The sequence below is a fragment of the Molossus molossus genome, unplaced genomic scaffold (assembly GCF_014108415.1).
Source record: "Molossus molossus isolate mMolMol1 unplaced genomic scaffold, mMolMol1.p scaffold_m16_p_18, whole genome shotgun sequence".
Classification (NCBI taxonomy): domain Eukaryota; kingdom Metazoa; phylum Chordata; class Mammalia; order Chiroptera; family Molossidae; genus Molossus; species Molossus molossus.
This window is the reverse complement of record NW_023425353.1, coordinates 17331964-17351199: the sequence shown is the minus strand read 5'-3', so window position 1 is coordinate 17351199 and position 19236 is coordinate 17331964. Positions and strand designations below refer to the sequence as shown.

At 43.7% G+C, this 19236-nt stretch overlaps 1 protein-coding gene across 2 annotated transcripts in view; it reads right to left on the bottom strand.

Moving 5' to 3' along the window:
- Positions 1 to 19236, bottom strand: part of ERC2 (ELKS/RAB6-interacting/CAST family member 2) — a 922431-nt gene that overhangs the window by 734451 nt on the left and 168744 nt on the right. For both annotated transcript variants that reach the window (XR_004960151.1, XM_036266685.1), the window contains exon 3: positions 16544 to 16960. Coding sequence is in view for 1 of the 2 variants with exons in the window: in XM_036266685.1 (XP_036122578.1) it covers positions 16544 to 16960 (417 nt within the window). In the remaining variant the exon portion in view is untranslated. The remainder of the gene's footprint in view (positions 1 to 16543; positions 16961 to 19236) is intronic.

Genomic DNA, 19236 nt, shown 5'->3' with positions numbered 1-19236 from the left:
AACAATGATGCAATAAAAAAAAAATTTTTAAATAAAAACCCTGCTTTGGAGGTCCCATGTGCATTTAAACTTCTTCCAAAGCTGCTGTAATTTTGCAGACTTGCACTGGGATTCAAGATAGCTCTACCGTCCTAGAAGTCCAATAGAAAATTTGATGCCATGCTACTGATGGCTGGAGTATGATCAAGTTTAATTTCCTCACAAATACTCTGCCATTATACTGAAGAAAATCAAATCAGCTGATCACAAAGAAGGATTTCACAAACTGCCGGAGTTTCTACAAGGTCTTTGTTTCTTCACACCGGAGGTCACAACTGAAAAGGCAAAGGATAAGATTATTTTTAGATGCAAATTTTATAATTTCCTGTTCTGGCAGCTCAAACACTTACCCTGTTGACAAGGATCACATGAAACCATCTTTTATTATTCAGCATTAGCTACTGCTGCCCACCATCAGTATCACATTGGGACATTGCAGGGCCTGCACCAGCATCCCCTGGGTTCCTAAAACTCAGTAAAGAAACCAGCCATTCGTCCTAGTCTTTAATGTGTGTAGTACCAAAAAGCTAGTTCACTTTTAATATTTTTCACTGAAGTAACTATGCACTGCAGCATTAAGAGAATCTTCAAATGTCACATTGTTTGATTACAGCACACGCTTTAGGAAGACTGCATTCGAATATAATTTGGGTGGTAAATTTAGGTTTGGCTAAATTAGATAGCTTTTGGGATGACCTAAGAAAAAGCATCATGTGTTGTAATGTAAAGACTCCCAGCTATACACAACCTTCTGTCTTTCCTACCTTATCTATCAATGGACTTCTCCTCATCCCTAGGGACCCAGCCCAAAGTTCCCACCTTAACACAGCCCCCATGACAGGGTCTCTGTGATCTTGGTGTCCCCCTTAGAACACAGTTTAGATTTGAAGGCTCTCCATATCATGACTGAGTGGAATGAACGAACGCTCCTGCCCTTGAACACTCAGCTTTCCGGGGTCTCCCTCCTCCCTGGATACTTCCTCCGTTTTATTCACTGCTTCCTGTCCTCCTTCTTTGTCCTGAACACAGACAAACCCCAGCTCTATCTGTGGGCCCTCCTCTCTTTGGGGAGCTCTAAACATTACCTCTCACAAACAGTTCCCAAACCGACATCTCTAGCCTACTTTTCTGCCCTGAAATGCAAACCTGTATTTCCAAACATTAAATTCATCTTCCCTTCCCCAAATCCTGCCCTCCCTCATTATCAGTGATGCTACCACCCAGGCTGAACACTCCAGCTGCTTTCTGATCCTCCTCCTCCTCCCCTTTATCCTTAGCTGCCGTACAACGGGTTCCTATTTCAAGGCATCCTCTTCTGTTCCTCTCCCAGTCTGTTCCCACTGTCATCACCTCAAGACTGGTCTTCAAAACTAGCCCCTAATTGATGGGTACAGGGTTAAGGAGACCAGCATGGGTGCCAGTTATAGACAGAGTATAGGTTGTAACTGCCCCACGAGAGGCCCTCATGACCCAAATGCTGCCCTAGACCCCACCCCAGCTCTCTCCCACACACAGAGGAGGCAGTGTAGCCTGGTGGTTAGGGAACCGGCCCTGAGGCCACCCTGACTGTGACTCTCTGTAAGGCTTTGGGCAGGGTCATCTATTTCCCTGTGACCCAGTTTCCTCATCTGTAACAAAGGGAGATGAATCCACTTTATAACATTCTGAAGAAATGAGTGAAACCGGGATGGTGGCAAGTTTGCATAGCTCAGTACAAAACACCTGTGCCCCGACAGGTGCCCTGGAAACTGCTACCAGGTGAGGTTTATTTCTGAAGAGAGAAATCGGTGGTTTGTAAAAGAAACATGGACTTGCTCCATGAGGAGACCAACTGATGTGAAGATAACTATTGTTTCTCCCTTCCTCGCCTTTCTTCAAAGAAACTTAAATGATATTTGTTGAGCCAAGCCCTGTGCAAAGTGCTCTGCAAGGTCATTTCATTTCAGACCAAAGAAGAAACTCATGCGGGTGAATGAAAGGTTTTGTAGGAGGCAAAGAAAACTGCTGATTAAAATTATATTAGACCAGAAGCCTCCTATAAATTTCACTAGCATTCTTAGGTCTCTTGCAAAACTTCAGAAATACTATTTGAAAAACAACAACAAAGACAATTAACCCCATTAAACAATGCAGATGAAAACACCAGGGGAAGAAAATGACTAAGGTTCAAAATAAAAGAGAAAAGAGTTAACATATTAGAAAAAAGAATAAGATTTTAAATAAAGCCATAATATAAACCAGATGAGAAACCTAACTAGAAAAGGAAAGATTCAAAGAAAACAAATCAGAGAGGAGAGGGACTGGGTGGGGAAAGAATGGCTAGAAGTTATTTTGACTTTCTACAAAACGGTAGATGATACAATGGCTCTCACTTCTAAGGGCAGGTCCCCTGTGTGGTCTTAGGCAAGTTACTCAGCCGCCCTGATTAGGTAATGGGACAGTGTCACCTACACCTCTCACGGCTGCTCTTAGGAATATCTGAGCACAGCACTCAGCTCCGTGCCCACGCCAGACGGCCTTCCATTTAAACAGCAGTGGCGAGGATGATGATGATTTATGCTAACAACAGCACCCTGCCAGGACCTCCCAAGAAGAGAATCCATGAATCTTTCTCTATCCATGTGATAACTCTCAGACAGACTTTGCCACACAGATTGCTTGGGATGCTGCTATAATTTCAGGAAATGTGGTCATTTTGGACCATTCTCCTTGAGTCCTCCGTGCAAGAAGTAGCACTTTTGTGTCTGGAAAGCCACAGAGCAAGGGGCCAGCGTGCAAAGATAACCACAGCCTAGAAAAGGGGGAAAAGATAATGAGTTCTTCAGAGTTATCGCGTCCTCTGGAGAATCCCGAGTCATCACGTGTCAGAAGCCTCCAGGTAGCATAAGCATCCTCAAGTCCTCACTAAACTCCCGCGATCCCTCTGCCCGTAACAGTGGCTCAGGAGGCATCCTAAGGACACCCACTGAGCTATCCTGGCAGGCTTCAAAGTGTATCAAGTTTCCAGTGTGGAATTGGCAAGGACACAGTCATCACATAGCATTCTACTCTGTCTTTTAAAGCAACTAAAGCTTGAGTCCTTAAAATTGTCTAAATCTTGACATGCATCCTAAAGGTAGTACAACAGAGACCTCTTGCAGGAGCACCACTGGGGATCATGAAGGTACAGGGGATTAGCTACACAAAGTGCTATTTCTACCGTCTAAGACACAGTCAGGTTTTGCTTCTTCTGTCCTATATAAACTCTGCCAAAATAACAAAGATCTCCTCTGCCCTTTAAAAGAAAATCACCTCCCAGCTGGTGTGGCTCAGTGGATTGAGTGTCAGTCCCATGGACTGAGAGGTCCCAGTTTGATTCCCAGTCAGGGCACATGCCGGGGTTGCAGGCTCGGTTCCCAGTAGGGGGCGTGCAGGAGGCAGCCGATGGATGTTTCTCTCTCACAGCGATATTTCTCTCTCTCTCTTTCTCCTTTCCTCTTTCTCTAAAAAAATCAATAAAAACCTATTTTAAAAGAAAATCCCCTTTCAGTGCATTCCTGTTTGGATAGAAAAAGCAATGCTTTAAAGACATTCGTCTGAACCAGGATCAGTCCCAGCACACAACATGCACAGAAGTGGCGAGGGACCTGTGGATTCCAGGAGCAGGTGATTAAGTGGAAAGAGGTGGGGTTGTTTTTAGCAACTATTTAGAAAAATACGTTTAAGTCTGCCCAAGAAATATACAAAGGAAGTAGCACTAATAAACCCAAAAGAAATTAAGGTTAGCGTGGCGGCTCATCTCCATCCATAGGTGTCTGACTGGGGGTCACACTGAGTGTGGATACAGCACTTCCTGGGTATAGGACCATGAGCCCCAGGGTGCAGCACGTGAAGAAACCCGGCCATGCATCTGTGGATTCTCTGGGAGGAGAGAACTTCCCTCTATTAATAACTTTTAAAAATATGTACTAATTCATGCTGGCGGTTCGAATCCTCCCATCAGATTGCATTAGGTGACCAGGCTGAGTTCAAAGGTATATGCAGGATAAAAAGAAAAACCCAGCTCTAGAGATAATTTGGGGAAGGAGGAAGAACAGTGAACAAAATCCTATAGTCTGAACTTAAAGTTTCAGAGTCAGGAAAAGTGGGTAAAACTAGAGGACTTGGTTAAGTGGGTCGAAACATAAACGTTTCAGTTGCATAAAAAGCCAAATGTGAGTTCCGATTTTTTTAGTGTAATATGCATAAATACTTGCTGCTATTTATACACACAAATATTTGCCTTCACTTGAGATTTAGTGGGACTCTGCCTGAGGCAAGGTTTTTTAATAGTAATAATAAAAATATTTAATAGTACTTAGAGCAAAGCATGTGTGGTCATGATGTTTTAAAGGGGCGAAAGAAAAGGTAATTCTGAACATCTGTACTACATTTCCCCATGATAAAACCACCACACTCCGAAATTATCCTGAAGTTTGGTGGTGCTGAGGGTGGGGCATCATGTAGCAGTTCACGTAGAGAAATATTTATTCCAAAAACAGAAAGGGAGACTCCAAGGCCATTTCGGGAAAGCAGGGACGACAACCTTTACTGTAAAATGAAACTGCCAATTAATCGCGGGAGTCTGGTAGTCAAAAAGTGAGGTTTATGTGTCTACTCGGATCCATAATTATTACCTCCATAAATACGCCTGAGGATCGAGTCTTTTATTTTCACAAAATCTCAACCTTCCCAAATGGTATCTCAGATCAAAATGCTAACTCCTCACCCCTCCCTTGGATTCCTTTCCAAGGGCTTTCCTCTTTCTGGGCTCTACATTTCTGAGAGGGGAGGAGTCAGGGTGGGGCAGGTCAGGCAGCTTCTCTCTCAATGTCTCTCAGTCCCACCTGGTCTCTCTCTTTCTCTCTTTCTCTCTCTCTCTCTCTCTCTCTCTCTCTCTCTCTCTCTCTCTCTCTCTCTCGTGTGTACACACACACACACACACACACACACACTGCTTCTGTTTTCTTTCCAGGCTCCAAGCCCCACCTCTCTTCGCACATACGTTTCCTAGTTCAGTCCCCTGAAGTCAGTCTTTGGGTCGTGTCCTGGTCTGGGCTGCCCTTCCTCACTAAACGTTTCAAGCAGGTGGGGTGGGAACCAAGTCTCTGCCACAGCCATGAGAGGGTGTGTGCATCACTCGCACCAGCAGCTCACAGCCTGGGTGCTGTGGTCCCCAGGGTGTATTATGCAGTGTCTAGAGACATTTTTGGTTGTTACAATGGGAGAAGGAGAAAGGTACTGCAGTCGTCCCTCGCCACTTCGCGCTGTGACTTCCGCAGCTTCACTCTATCACGGTTTTTTCAAATATATTCATTAAAAAGTTGATCGAGACAGTGAAAATGATAGAGCGCGCACTCGGCTGTCTGAGTCAATTATACGCCCCTGTATAACAGTTACTGTACGAATGGACTGTAGGCCTATGTATTCGAGCACCTCAGGACTCCTTCAACGCCAGGTGCAACCGCTAGAGTCTGGACCGGATTAACCGCGATAAACGAGGGACAACTGTACTTGCTTCTAGTAGGTAGAAGCCCAGGATGCTGCTAAACATCCTACAAGGCACAGGATAGGCACAACACAGATTGATCCTGACTCAGTATCAACAGCACTGAGATTGAGAAACTCTGAGGTACACCAAGGAAGCAAAATCCCAGTAATAAGCAGGGTCTTCCCCCAACACCAAAAATGCTCACACAGCTGGCACCCCGGCGGCAGGGGCCGAAGGAATCTGACCGCTCGGGAGATGAGGGGGGCAGGGGTGGTGACAGGGCTTGCTCAGTTGTCAGGCCCTGGCTTTGCTTGATAAGAGCACCTTCCATAGGAAGGCCCAGCAGTTCTGGGCACACCCACAATTAGTATTCACAATTCTTTTTCACAGGACTTGTATATATAGTACATAGAGTTTCTTTTTCAGGCCATTTCCTTCAAAGTGGCCATAGATTTTTATTTTATTTTATCCTCAACTGAGGACATTTTTCCATTCCTTGTTCAGATAGAGTGGGGGGGAGGAGAGAGGAAGAGAGAGAGAGAAACATCGACGTGAAAGGGACACATCAAGTGGCTGCCTCCCGCATGACCCAACTAGGGCCGGGGACAAACTGCAACCAACATATGTGCCCTTAGTGGGAACCAAACCGGGGTCTCTCTGGACCGCAGGCCGACGCTCTAACTGCTGAGCCAAACCAGCCAGGGCAAAGCAGCCACAGATTTTTAAAACACTAATTGCATAGGCCTAAAAAGTACCAACACAGATATATATATATATATATATATATATATATATATATATATTTTTTTTTTTTTTTTTAAAGGCATTGCGCCCTGGCCAGTTTGGCTTAGCGGTTGAGCGTCGGCCTGCGAACCAGAGAGTGCCAGGTTCGGTTCCCGCTAGGGGCACGTACCACACACACACAAAAAGCATTGGAAGAGTTAAAAGTCTGTTTTTAATTGTCAGGAATCCTGAATTTTTTGGAGCGTTAATGGCAATCCCCATTCTGCTGGTACATCATAGGTTAGTGAATACTTCACAGATGGTCCCTTTTTAATGCATTTAATGCACGTGGATCTTTTCCCAATACCCACTACTCCTGAAGGAGCTGCAGAGTTCTGAAATAACGGGCACTACTCAATGAGTTGTGACTCTGGAGATGAAATGCATGGGTCTATTATAAAAGAAAACTGGGTAGAAATTACAGAAAAAATATTGTCTCTTATTTTAAAAAAGACTCAAAAGCTATACATGAAAGTAGTAAGATTCGATACTCTAACTAATTGCACATAGGCTTTTAACCAAATATCTTGATTCAAAAACCCACTTATTTATCATCTAAATCAGTAGTCATGACTCCTTCTTAAAGGGCCAAGGAAATAAATACTTCAGGCTTTGAGGGACACCAAGCAAAATAGAGGACATGATATCGGTTCTTATGTAACCATTTAAAATGTAACCATTTAAAATTCAAGCCATATTTAAACTTTTTTTTTTAAAGATGGTGGTCCACATTTGGCCCAGTGTCTAATTTGCCAACTTTTGATCTAAAGCAGTGATTTTTCAACCCACGTGCCGCAAGAAATTTTAAAACATGCAATATCTGACTATTTGGTCAGGGCACTGAGCTCTTTTCCCATAGATTGTCAAATAAAGAAAAATGACAATAGCTAACACAACAGTAGCCATCCAGTATGAATGACTCAAAATTATACCTTTTTTTTTTTTGTCAGATTGGCAAAAAATATATTTTTGGTGTGCCGCGGAATTTTAGCGATTAGTTTCTGTGTGCCATGAGAGGAAAAAGGTTGAAATTGCTGATCTAAATGAAGAGTAAGACTTTATAATTTTTATTCCAAAGTCTCACTCACTTTTCTTTCTTTTTACTTTTTCCACAAACTACTCATATAGTATAATTATATTTTGCTTTACTCTGGAGGGTTTATATCCAACTGCTTCATATCCAACAACTTCACATCCAACTGCTGTAACCACAAGCCACTGCTCGGAGTCACGAGCAAGTCCTCCCATTGTCCTTAACCCTCTCGAAACCCTGCAGATGCCCTCTGACCTACACCCCAAACTGAAAACACAAACAAAGCTACCCCTTTCGCATCCGAGCTATGGTGGGTGGAAAAGTAGATTTTACTTTATCAAACTTTAGCCAGTTGGAAGACTAATGAAATGAGGCATCCGTCAGTAGATTTTAAATACAATTTTAATGTCTCACAGTTGACACAGAAACTGAACGTAACCAGAGAAAGCCAGATAAAAAGTAAACTGAGTTTGAGGAGGCAAAGCATTTGTTTTAGGCAATGAGGTAAAGCTGAAGGGAAAAGGGCTAACTTTGAACAGATGAAGTAGGGAAGGTACAACTCCAAGCACCACCCATTTTTCCTTATTCTCTGCTCACAAAGACTCATGGATTCCCTCGGAATGTACAGAGGACCAAACGTGCAGTTCTTTTGTGACTTTCATTTTAAGCACTTTTCATCTTCACAGCCACGAGTGCACTGAGAGGCTGAGCCGCATGCTGCCTTCTCCACGGCCTGGCTAACGCTGGCACTGTGCGGCCTGGCTAACGCTGGCACTGTGCGGCCTGGCTAACACTGGCACTGTGCGGCCTGGCTAACGTTGGCACTGTGCGGCCTGGCTAACGCTGGCACTGTGCGGCCTGGCTAACGCTGGCACTGTGCAGCCTGGCTAACGTTGGCACTGTGCGCGAGCTCCCGGCGGAACAGTCCCGACTCAACGGGCCCTGGTGAGATGTAGCAAGAAAAGGGGGGGGGGAGAGAGACGAAGCCTTTTCCTTTTTTTCTTTTGGTATTTACAGAGAAAATATCCCTGAGCAAGAAGTCAGAAGACCATAATTCTGGTCTCAGGTCTACTCCAGATCAAGTATCTGCAGATTATTTTGAGCTAAAGGCAATTTTAGCTTTAGGCTCAAGAGAAACCTGCCTATCCCTTGACTACTTGGAAGAACTTGAATTAGGGGTCTTACCTATAATGGGAGATGAGCAGATATCTCTTTTTGACCTACAAATATGGCAGGGCAAACTTCTATTTATTAAACATTGGCTCTTATCCCTCTCCAATGACCCTCTGAAACCCCCAAGGCACTTTACCTCACCCCTAGCTCAGGATGTCTCCCATGTTATCCTTCTGTCTCTGAACCTCTCCTACATATGGGGTCTCTGACTTTCTCATGTATATAAGGTTCCATGTATATATATTTATTCAATGTGGTTATTTTCTCTTGCTAATATATAAATATGTAGATAGATAGATATAAATATAGATACAGATATAGATATATAAAGATATAGATATAGACATAGAAATAGACATATATATACATATACATGTATCCCTGGCAGTATCAAGGAGTGATTAGGAATAGGTGCCTGGAACCAGCAGACCCAGATTTGAAGCCCAGATCCATGACTACTTACTCTGAGAACCTGGATCAGGCACATCACCGCTCTGCGCTTCAGCCTCCTTGTCGGAAAGGCAGAAGGCCCGCTAGAGAGTATTGTTGAAAGCATTAAATGGCACTCCCAGGAAAATGATTAGCGATGTTCCCGAGTGCCCAATACACGTTCCATGTCATCACTGCTTGATTCCCCTCACAGGGTTACGGGCAGCATCGGAGGAGATCATTAAAACAGAATGTGTTCTGGAAAACACAAAGCCTCCTCCATATGTGAGGTATTAATTAATGTCCGCACCCAAGACACCAGGATCCCAGCACAACGGAGCCCGTCTCACGCTCCCACTGCCGCAGCTTGTGAAACACTGAAGGTGCCCACAGTCCTGGTGCTGTGGATTTTCTCACCGCTGAGGTTTTATTTATGGTGTACTGTTTCACCAAACCATGATGATAATAAATTAGGTCAGCTAACAAAAGAATATTTCTCAAAGAGAAGCCACACCCAAGGCAGAGCAGCGGGACAGGGGGATGTGGACAGTGATCAGAGTCGCTCCCAGCATAACCTCCCACCAGGCTCCCCACCCCCTCTACCCTGCCACTTTCTTTTTCTCAGCAGGTTCCAAAATGCCGTGTGCCTGATGGCTCCCTGGGACTCCACCAGCTCCGTTACTGTGAAAAGCAACCAGTTATACTCATTAAAATCAATAAGGGGTAAAACCTGAACTATTTCAAATTCGCATAAGATGTTCAAAGTTTAAAGAATGTATTAAAATTAAAGATAGGGCAAATGTTGCTAAATAAAAATACATTCTTTATGTCATTAGAAAGGAGAGAATAAATGCGTGAAATCCTGCTTTGGGCGTGTGGTTAATCAGGATCCAGGAGCACTTTGCCACTGAGAGGCTGCACTGGGATCCACCTTACACAGAGTGCTTGGAGGAAACGACATGCGTGAGGACAAAGGGAGTCGACACCAAGTGGGCGTCAATGAAAATTCCATGCAATCTCAAAAGATACGGCATATTCGAAGAGGCATGAAGGAGAAGTATGCAGTTCCTTGTGTCTCCTCCTAAATAACAGTGGGAATAAGTGACAAGGCAGCCTTTAGAAGGATCACACAAACTGGGGGCTTGGTGGTCACAAGTTATCAAGGTGTGTGTGTGTGTGTGTGTGTGTGTGTGTGTGTGTGTGTGTGTAAACAACAAACAAGCAACCAATCTTCAGAAACTCCTTATGTACCTGTGCAGAACTTCATAATCATTTCCTCAGCCATATTCTCAGCCTGGTTGGACAGCTCCACCAGTATGTCATCAAACTCAACACATCCAAATACCTTCCTCAATCCCAGCGCCTTCTGCTGATGACTCCCCTGCCCACGGTCCCACCATCAGCCCCCTCCAGGACCACAGCGTTGTCTGCTCCTCACAGCTCCCTGCGCGCAGGTCCTGCCTGCAGGTGGAGATGACCTTTCCCTTCAACTTCTGTGGCCACCGCCCAGGCTCAGACTCTTGTCACCTGAACAACCACAGTATCCTTCGAACCTACCTCCATGCCTTTAGTCCCTTGCTAGCCAATCCACTGTCGATTAGCACTAACAATCTTTTCTGGTCATGCCATTCTCCAGGGAAGATTCCTTCACAGGCTGCCCTGAGCCCACCTAATAAAGGCCCATGCCCTGTGTCCCATGGTCAGAGCCCTCAGTGACCTCAAACCACCCACTTACCTTTATCTCCTTTTCCTCCTGACAGGTGGAGTTTCAGCTGCTCCAGACTCACTGTGCCCCAAACCCCACCCGCTTCAGGCTTGGCTCACGCTCCTCCAGCCGTGCTTTTCCACCACCCATGTGTGCTGAAATTCTTCCTGCCTTTGCAGACCAGCTCTGTCGTCAGCTCTCCTGCTCTAAGCTGCATAGCGTTTAAGCGCCACCTGAGGTCCTCTGGGTGCCCCACCCCAAGAAGCGGTAGCGTGCACTGTGTCAAGTCTATTCTCTGCAGACAGGCTTCCCAGGTTCTGACCTTGGTCCCAGCACTTGTTGTGAATAACTGGGAACCATTACTTACCTCTCTGTGCCTCAGTCTCCTTATCTGTATATGAGAGTGACAATGGCAATATTCACTTAGTACGGTAACGTGGCACAGGACAAGCCGCGTTGCCCACCTGCACCCCTGGCCAAGACCATAATTTGCCCAAGGTGCTCCCACAGCATCCTGCACGTGGATGTTCAACATGTGCCCAAAGCTGTCCAACACACTTTGAAAAAAAAAAAATGAAAGAAAGCTTCCATTAAGTTGACGCTCAAAGCTACTGCTCTACTCCAAACACAGAGCAATGATAGAGAAAACATAAAAGAACATGGCACTTGTATAATCATTATAAACTTTTCTAATACTGGGAAAATACACCACAGAGCAATTCTCAAGGTATTTCTTAACTATTTTTTCACTCTTTCAAATATTTATTGAGCACCTGCAGGCAATATTTGAGGTCCAGTAATATTGATGGAATGTACTGATCAGATAAGAAACTTACTTTATTAAAATAGGTTCTATAATATATTTGTAGGAAACAACTCTTGGGAAAGAACGTATGTAAAATGTTATGTTTGTGCAGTCATTTGTGTTTGGGAATGTTTTCTGTGATAGGCTTTGCTGGAAGAAATAGAATATATTGAATCTGTAGCATCAGAATTAGAAATGCCTACATCAGCAGCATCATGGCTCATCCAGCAAAACTGGAGACAAGTGTGTATTAGAAAGAAGCCATATGGTTTTTTGAGAAAAGATACTAGGGTGGAGTTTAGAAGTTTGGGCAAAGATTTTATGGGGGAGGTTTGAGCTATCCATAAAAGGTTTATGAGCTCAAGAACTTCTAGGTCACAAACTTTCCTTGGTGGATCTCCCGCTAGCCTGGGGACAATCTGGATAAATCAAGGAGATCAAGAATTCATATTGCCTTGCCTTCCTCCTCCCTGCTGCACCATTCACCCCCACCACACACACACACACACACACACACACACACAGCATGGAGGGAATCCCAGGCTCATTCTCCTGGGGGTTTTACTTGTGCTGAGTTAATAGTAATGTGACCACCGATGACATGAGGGCCCTTCTGCCCTTGCTACTAAAGAAAGACAAGCTGCCCGAGGGGATTAGCATAGGAGATCCACAGCATGGCAGCAGAACATATATCCCTTCCTTTCAAACACCTTATAGTACAATGAGTCCAAAGACTCTTGGACCCTCCAAGGACCAGCCAAGAATATATTAAGGAGAGTGAATATAGGAGGATCCTGGTGTGTAAACCCACTTTTTATTTAATGAGATCAGTAGTATTTGGGGTACTTGATTACTAAAACCTTTACATGGAACAATATGTTCTTTGCAGAAAAAGCTGGAGAACAAGGTAAACTATTACTACATCAAACAATGTCTTATCAAATCAACCTGTATCCGAAGGCATCAGACAACACCAGCGAGTAATGCTGCATTTCAGCCAACACTTCAGCTCACATTAGCACATCCATTGTAGTTCTTGGGCAATCGTTTTGGTCTTCCAAATAAGTTGAGATCATAATCTTTCTGTTGTTGTTTCCTGCCAGGCACAGAAGTGGTATCACCCTGAGCCTTTTCCAGACCCCTGAAACACAGACGCTAAAGCAATATAACTCTCGCCAGGTGCAGCTCCTGCCAACTTGAAATCTCCTGGAACAATAGGCTAAACGAGGCCAGTATTCCAGAAGATGGGCTTTATATGAGGTCCAAACCTTTGCCTAAGAATGAATCATAAAACCACTCGCTCTCTCGTCCCCAGCATTACACCATTTAGCCCCAACAGGGTCAAAACATGCAAAATGAAAAAGAAATCAGGAACACGCTGAACTTAAAACTTCAAGTATATTTTAAATCCTGTTTTAGATTCATTTAAATTAACTTAGGTCAGGCAACTTCCTTATTCAAGCTGGGTTATTCTTGCTGGCAGTCAGCCACATCCCCCACAACCACCACCAAAACAATTTCTTGACAGAAGAACATTCTAAAACTCAGCAGAGAATATGGAAACAGCTTACAAGGTTTGCCTTCTAGAATAACTAATGGAGAAAATTACTCACTTATTTGGCCATGGGAAACAACTATTTGCATATTATTACATATTTTGCAGGTCACATATTAAAAACACAATTGTTATTTTCCTAGCATAGCATTTTCCCAGGTGCTTTACCAAGAACACCAGTGCAACCAGAGAAAAGCAAGTCAAATAAGTGTGAGATGTTCTGCCTTCCCTAGACCCTTCTCGGAAATGACTGGCGCACATTTGCAGTAAACTCTATGGAATCCAGCATTTTCCCAAATTTATTTGGCCCTGCAGTCCTTTTTCTCTCATAACCCACACCAACATCCCACAAAAGGGCTGTTCTGCAGAGCACACTTTGAGAAAGATCCTTCTAGAAAAGGGATATAATGAAATGGTCCAATAGCTAAGACTCTGGCGTCAGCCTGATTTGAATACCAGCGTCACCACTTGTTAGCTGTGGGACATTGGGCAAGCTTTTAAACATCACTTGTCCCTCAGTTTCCCCAGGTAAAGTGGGCAAAATAACAGCACCTACCTCTCGGGTGTGGGTCTTCCCATATGACTGCAACAGTCTTCTGAGAGCCTTGCATGGCTGGTTCCTTTTCGTCACTCAGATCTCACTTCACAATGTCACCCCCTCCAAGAGGCCTTCCCTGACCACCCAATAAGAAGATGGTCCAACCCAAGTTACTAGTTCTTCATCCTCTCCTTTTCTTCATGACACTTCTCGGTTTAACTATTAAATAGATATCTGTATTCTTCTAGTTCATCCCCCAATACAATACAAGCACCATGAAGTCAAACGTTATCAGTTATCATCGCTCTATCCCAAAACAGATCCTCCATAAGTACTCATTCAAGGGATGGATGAATGAATAGGTGAGGTGGCTGAAAGAATTAAATATGAATCATATAAAGCATTCTTTATAATGTGACACATAAGCATCAATCCAGATGCTGTTATAAAAACTTTTGATGGATGATGTGGTTAACGCACTGATAATTCTGACCTATTTAACTTCCTCTTCTTGCTGTATTGTGTGCAAACATTTCATGGCATTTATTTAGAGGTGTGTTGAAAATGGGCTTTCAGGAATGGGGCGTGTGGGAGGAGTGTGGGTAGGCCCTGAGAATGGCATCTTACTGATTCCCATAGTGTAAATACTACTCCCCGTGACCAATTCCGAGTTCTTAATGGTTTAAAAGAAGGCTTAATAAATTCCTGAAAATGTAACAAATGGCTCTCACAAGATAGTACAATCATCTCTTAGAAAGGGTTCTTTCAGGCCTCCAAGTCTTGTTTGTTGAGTTCAAGTTTAAAATGAGATTATTATATTGCCCTGGCTGGTGTGGCTCATTTGGTTAGGTGCCATCCTGTGCACTGAAAGGCTGCCAGTTTGATTCCTGGTCAGGGCACGTGCCTGGATGTTGGGCTCAATCCCCAGTGGTGGTGCAGAAGGCAGAAATTAATGTTTCACTCTCTCTCCCCCTCCCCTCCTCTCTGTAAAATCAATAAAAAATCTTTAAAAAAAAACACATAAGATTTTCATATAGAGACACTTTTCCCACATTCTCCCTTCTTGATGAGCCAAGGTAAGGGCTACCCACGAATGGTCTGATGGTCAGGGAAATTAGTTGGAAACACTGAATGGAAAGTCTATGGAGTAAGGCAGGAAGAGATTAGTTTCTGGTCTACTGTATCAGCTCTCTATGGCTATGTAACAAATTACCCCAAAATTCAGCAGCTTAAAGCAACACACATTTATTATCTCACAGTCTGCGGGGACCAGGAAGCCAGGCCCAGCTTAGCTGGGTCCTCTGCTTCACAGATGCTCACAAAGCTAAGGTCGAGGAGTCAGCCCAGGATCTGTCATCTCATCTGAAGGCTCAACTGGAGAAGGATCCACTTCCAAGCTCACTAAGTGGTTGTTAGCAGTTATCTGTTCTCTGTGGCTGTGTAGTGAGGGTCTCAGTTCCCCACTGGGTATTGGCTGACGGCTGCCCTCAGTTTACCACGTGGCATCTCCCACTTGGCAGCTTGCTTTATAAAAGCATGTGAGTTAAGAAGGCAAAAGAGTCTGCTAACAAGATGGAGTGACAGTCTTACATAAACTTGTCAAGGAAGTGTCATTGGCATCTTAGTACCTTTGCCATATTCCATTGTTTAGCAGCAAGTCACTAGTGTTACTCAAGGGGAGAGGATTCTACTAGGGCATGAATTCCAAGAGGCAAGGATCATTGGGGACATCTTAGAAGTCTTCCCACCACAATCACCCTCTTATAATAAGAATAGGAAGACCAGGCCCAACAAAACACCTCTTTCAGCATCTCAACATGATACCAAGCCATGTGGTTTCCCAAGCATGTTGCTAAGGTCTCATGAAAACAAAACGAGGAAGAATGAGCACCGAAGATATTAAGTCTGAAAACACAAAATTCTGTTCAAATGTTCTAAGCAAAAACAATCTACATCAGAGAAAGCATAGGAGCATCTGTGTTAGTCAGTCCCGACACGGAAGCCATGTGTCTGAACAAGGAACAAACGACTCGTAGGAAGGGCTGCCCATCTGAGCAGGTATGTAACACCAGGAAATCTGGTTTGGTCCGGAAGCAAATATCTTTTGGAATTTCTATTTATTGATGTAGCATATTTTGAAAATATACCTCATGCCATTTTATTACTTACTCTTTTCTGTGAGATTTGTGTCTCCCATTGCATGTTGCTTGCATGGTACTTTCGAGATCCAGACCCACCATAGTGGCAAAGAGCTGCTATAAAAATTTCAAACCTTGGCTGTCACCCACCTTTTACCTAAGCTCTATCCAACCACATTTTCTCAGATAAACGAGCATCCCAACATTCAATGGTGGTGGCGGGCCGGAGAGGCTGCCTCGGAAAGACTCGAATGATTTAATCCACTAAGTGCGAAACACAAAGGAACCCTGGGACACCCTGTCCTAGATGAATGTAGGCAAACAAAGATGATCTTAAATCTAAATGTTCAAAAGTGCTCTGCACATTTTACCATACTTGCCAGAACTATCCATATGCTTTACTTTCTGCAAATTCTGCCTTCGATTCAGCTATAAAAAATACCTAGGTTTATTGTTTTGCTGATCACCTATTCATTCAGGTCCTTTAGAGAGACGATACTTGGTAAACATCTAAAACTTAAACAGTACCGTACGTAAAAGGCCCTGAAATAACGACCATCTGTGGGAAAGCCGTTGTAAACCACAGAGCTGACATGTGCTATACATGCTTGGGCCCTGAATACGCGTTGAAGAATAATGGAACATATGTGTGGTGAGCAGAGAAAAAAAAGAATGCAAAATTCCAGCTTACAGGAGATAAGCAGACAGGAAGGCTATAAAACAGGGGACAAAGGGCATTTTAAGGCAGTAGATATCTTTCAACCTGTGAAAATAACTTGGTAACATATTTTAACTTGTAACATATAGCTTTGGGGCAATAAAGTGAATGTCCTTACCTCTCTAAGATGTATGTTTTCCTTCTCCTTCTGATCTAAAATCACCTCTAAGTGGCTGACTTGAGACTCAGCCTCTGCCACCCGCCGTGTCCGCTCGTTGTCATCCTCGAGACTTTTGGACGGCAAACCTTTACTTTGTAACATCTCGAGAAGCTTTTTAATCGACTCGTCTCGGGCATTGAGGGTCTGTTTCTGTGTTTCGATCCTCAGCTCCATTTCCTCCAAGGTCTTCCTCAAGAGGAACAGCTCCTTGGCCTGCCGGTCATGCTCGGCTTGCAGGCGCCGGAAGTTCTCCTCGGTCAGCTCAATGGTGAAGTGCTCAGCTCCACGGTTACCACTCTCTTGCTGCAGGAGGTGGTTGAGGTCCCTCTGGGTCCGCAGCTCATCCTGAAGGGCCTGGATTGTCAGCTGCAGGTGCTGTGATGAGAAAGGCAGAGCAGGAGAGGAGAAAGAAGGGGAAATGTCAATGGAAATGCCAAGTGCTATTTGCTGGTGCCACACCATGAGGATGGAATGTTAATCATGAGGTCCCCAGGGCCAACCGTGAAGTCCTCCAGGGTGACTTCAGAGGCATGGGACAGCACATGGAGAGGGGGAATTAATTCAGTGATGCTTTCTCAATGTCTTAGGAGAAAAGAAATGTACACACACACAGAAACAGTATATTAGTGTGAGTCACGAGGGAAATTACGTATCTAGTTTTAATTTAGGAAGTGGAAAGGGTTAGAGGGAAACTCACAAACACACCTTCTTGATGCCCCACAATGCTCCAGACTCAGTATTCCTTGTTTCCTAAGGGGTTCTTTACTCTACTATCCATTATTTTCCATGTTAAATGAATAGCCATTTAAAAATGAAAATAATAGCATCCATTACAAGGAGACACAAACAAGGACTTTATTTTTACAAATAAAGCTGTGAACAGGTTTAGTAAACAGGATTACTGCATCTGCAAGCAAAAGGCAACACGCAGACAGAGACAGACACTCAAACACGGGAGATGAGGCTGTGCAGAGCAAAACAAACGAGCCGCAAGAGTGGACAAACCTTGGTTCTTCTGGCATCCAGTAACTGAACAGCATGGGAAATGAAAAAAATGAAGCAAAAAATCAACAGTGCAAGCAAAGGATATTTAACAGAAAGAACTCAATCAACATAAAGTACTTTCACAGAGAAAAAAAGAAAGAAAAAGAAAACAATTTCTTATTACGGCAAAGACCCATAAGCTACACAAAAGCTGTCGTATTGATGCTTGATACACGTGATTTTTTTTAAGCAAGGTTTATTCCACCTTTTGTTTTCCCTAAATCTCCCTGACATCGTGAGTCTTGCATGTATTACCAGGGAGAAAAGCATGATGTTCCACAAGTAACCACATATTATTCCTGGTCATCATTTTAAGCAAAATCACAGGGAAATCACCAGAGAAACAAAATAGTCACCAGTTGTGAGAAAAGAAACCCATGCAGACAGTTGGTGAATTCAGGAACACGGTCCCCACAGGGCCAAGCCCCAGGCTCTTCAGAGCAGGCAGCCATAAGCCTGAGGCATTTTTGTCCTAGAAACAAACCAGAGGAAGGCTTCGGAAACAGCAGTTATTCAATCACCAAACACATCCTACTCCTGCCTGAGGGAGGAGCAGACACGCTAAGCCAGGGAATCAAGGTGGTCAGGCAGCGCTCCTGCCCTCAGGGAACCCACCGCATTGTAAGGGATGGATAATACCACATCTAGGTTATATAAATATGGGAGCAGGCCACATGTTAACATTTTTCTGAAGATCTATGGCTAATGCTCAGAGATGCTGAGATCTTTCTGAGTGTGGCCTATACCCAGAAACTAGCACTGAGTGATGCATGACCTTGATAAAACTTTTCATGGATCTCCAGGTCCTCTACACATGTCCACTGAAATTCTCAGAGCACAGGGAACAAGTACTCTCCTCCTCATTTATGCGTCACAATGCCTCACAGGTACTGGTGGGGAGTACGCAACTGGTATGCACTTAATGATGGTCATTATGAATCATTTTTCTGAAATATAATGAACTCCTTCCCTGGCCAGGTGGCTTAGTTGCTTGGAGCATTGTCCCATGCACCAAAAGAAAATGGGTTCGAATCCCAGTCAGGGCACATGCCTGGGTTGCAGTTTGATCCCTGGTTGGGGTGTGTATAGGAGGCAACCAATCAATGTTTATCTCTCACATTGCTGTTTCTCTCTCTCTCCCTCTCTCTCTCTCTCTCTCTCTCTCTTCCTCTCTCTCTAAAAATCAATAAACATATCCTCAGGTGAGAATAAAAAAATAATATATGCAATGTACCCCCATAAAGTAAAAAATTCAGTTGTTTTTTAGTATATTCACAAAGTTGTACAACCGTCAACACAATACATTTTAGAACATCTTCCTCATCCAAAAAAGAAACCCTATACACTACAGCAGTAACTCCTCATCTCCCTCCCTATCCCAGGCCCTGGCAACCACCAATTTACTTTCTGTCTCTATATATTTGCCTATTCTGGACCTTCAGTATCAATGAAATCATGCAATAAATGGTTTCTTTCATTTAGCACATTTCCATCCATGTTGTAGCATGCATAGGTATTTCATTCTTTTATAGATGAATATTATTCCATTATAGGGACATATCACAATATATTTATCCATTCATAAGCTGATTCATGCACAAATATCA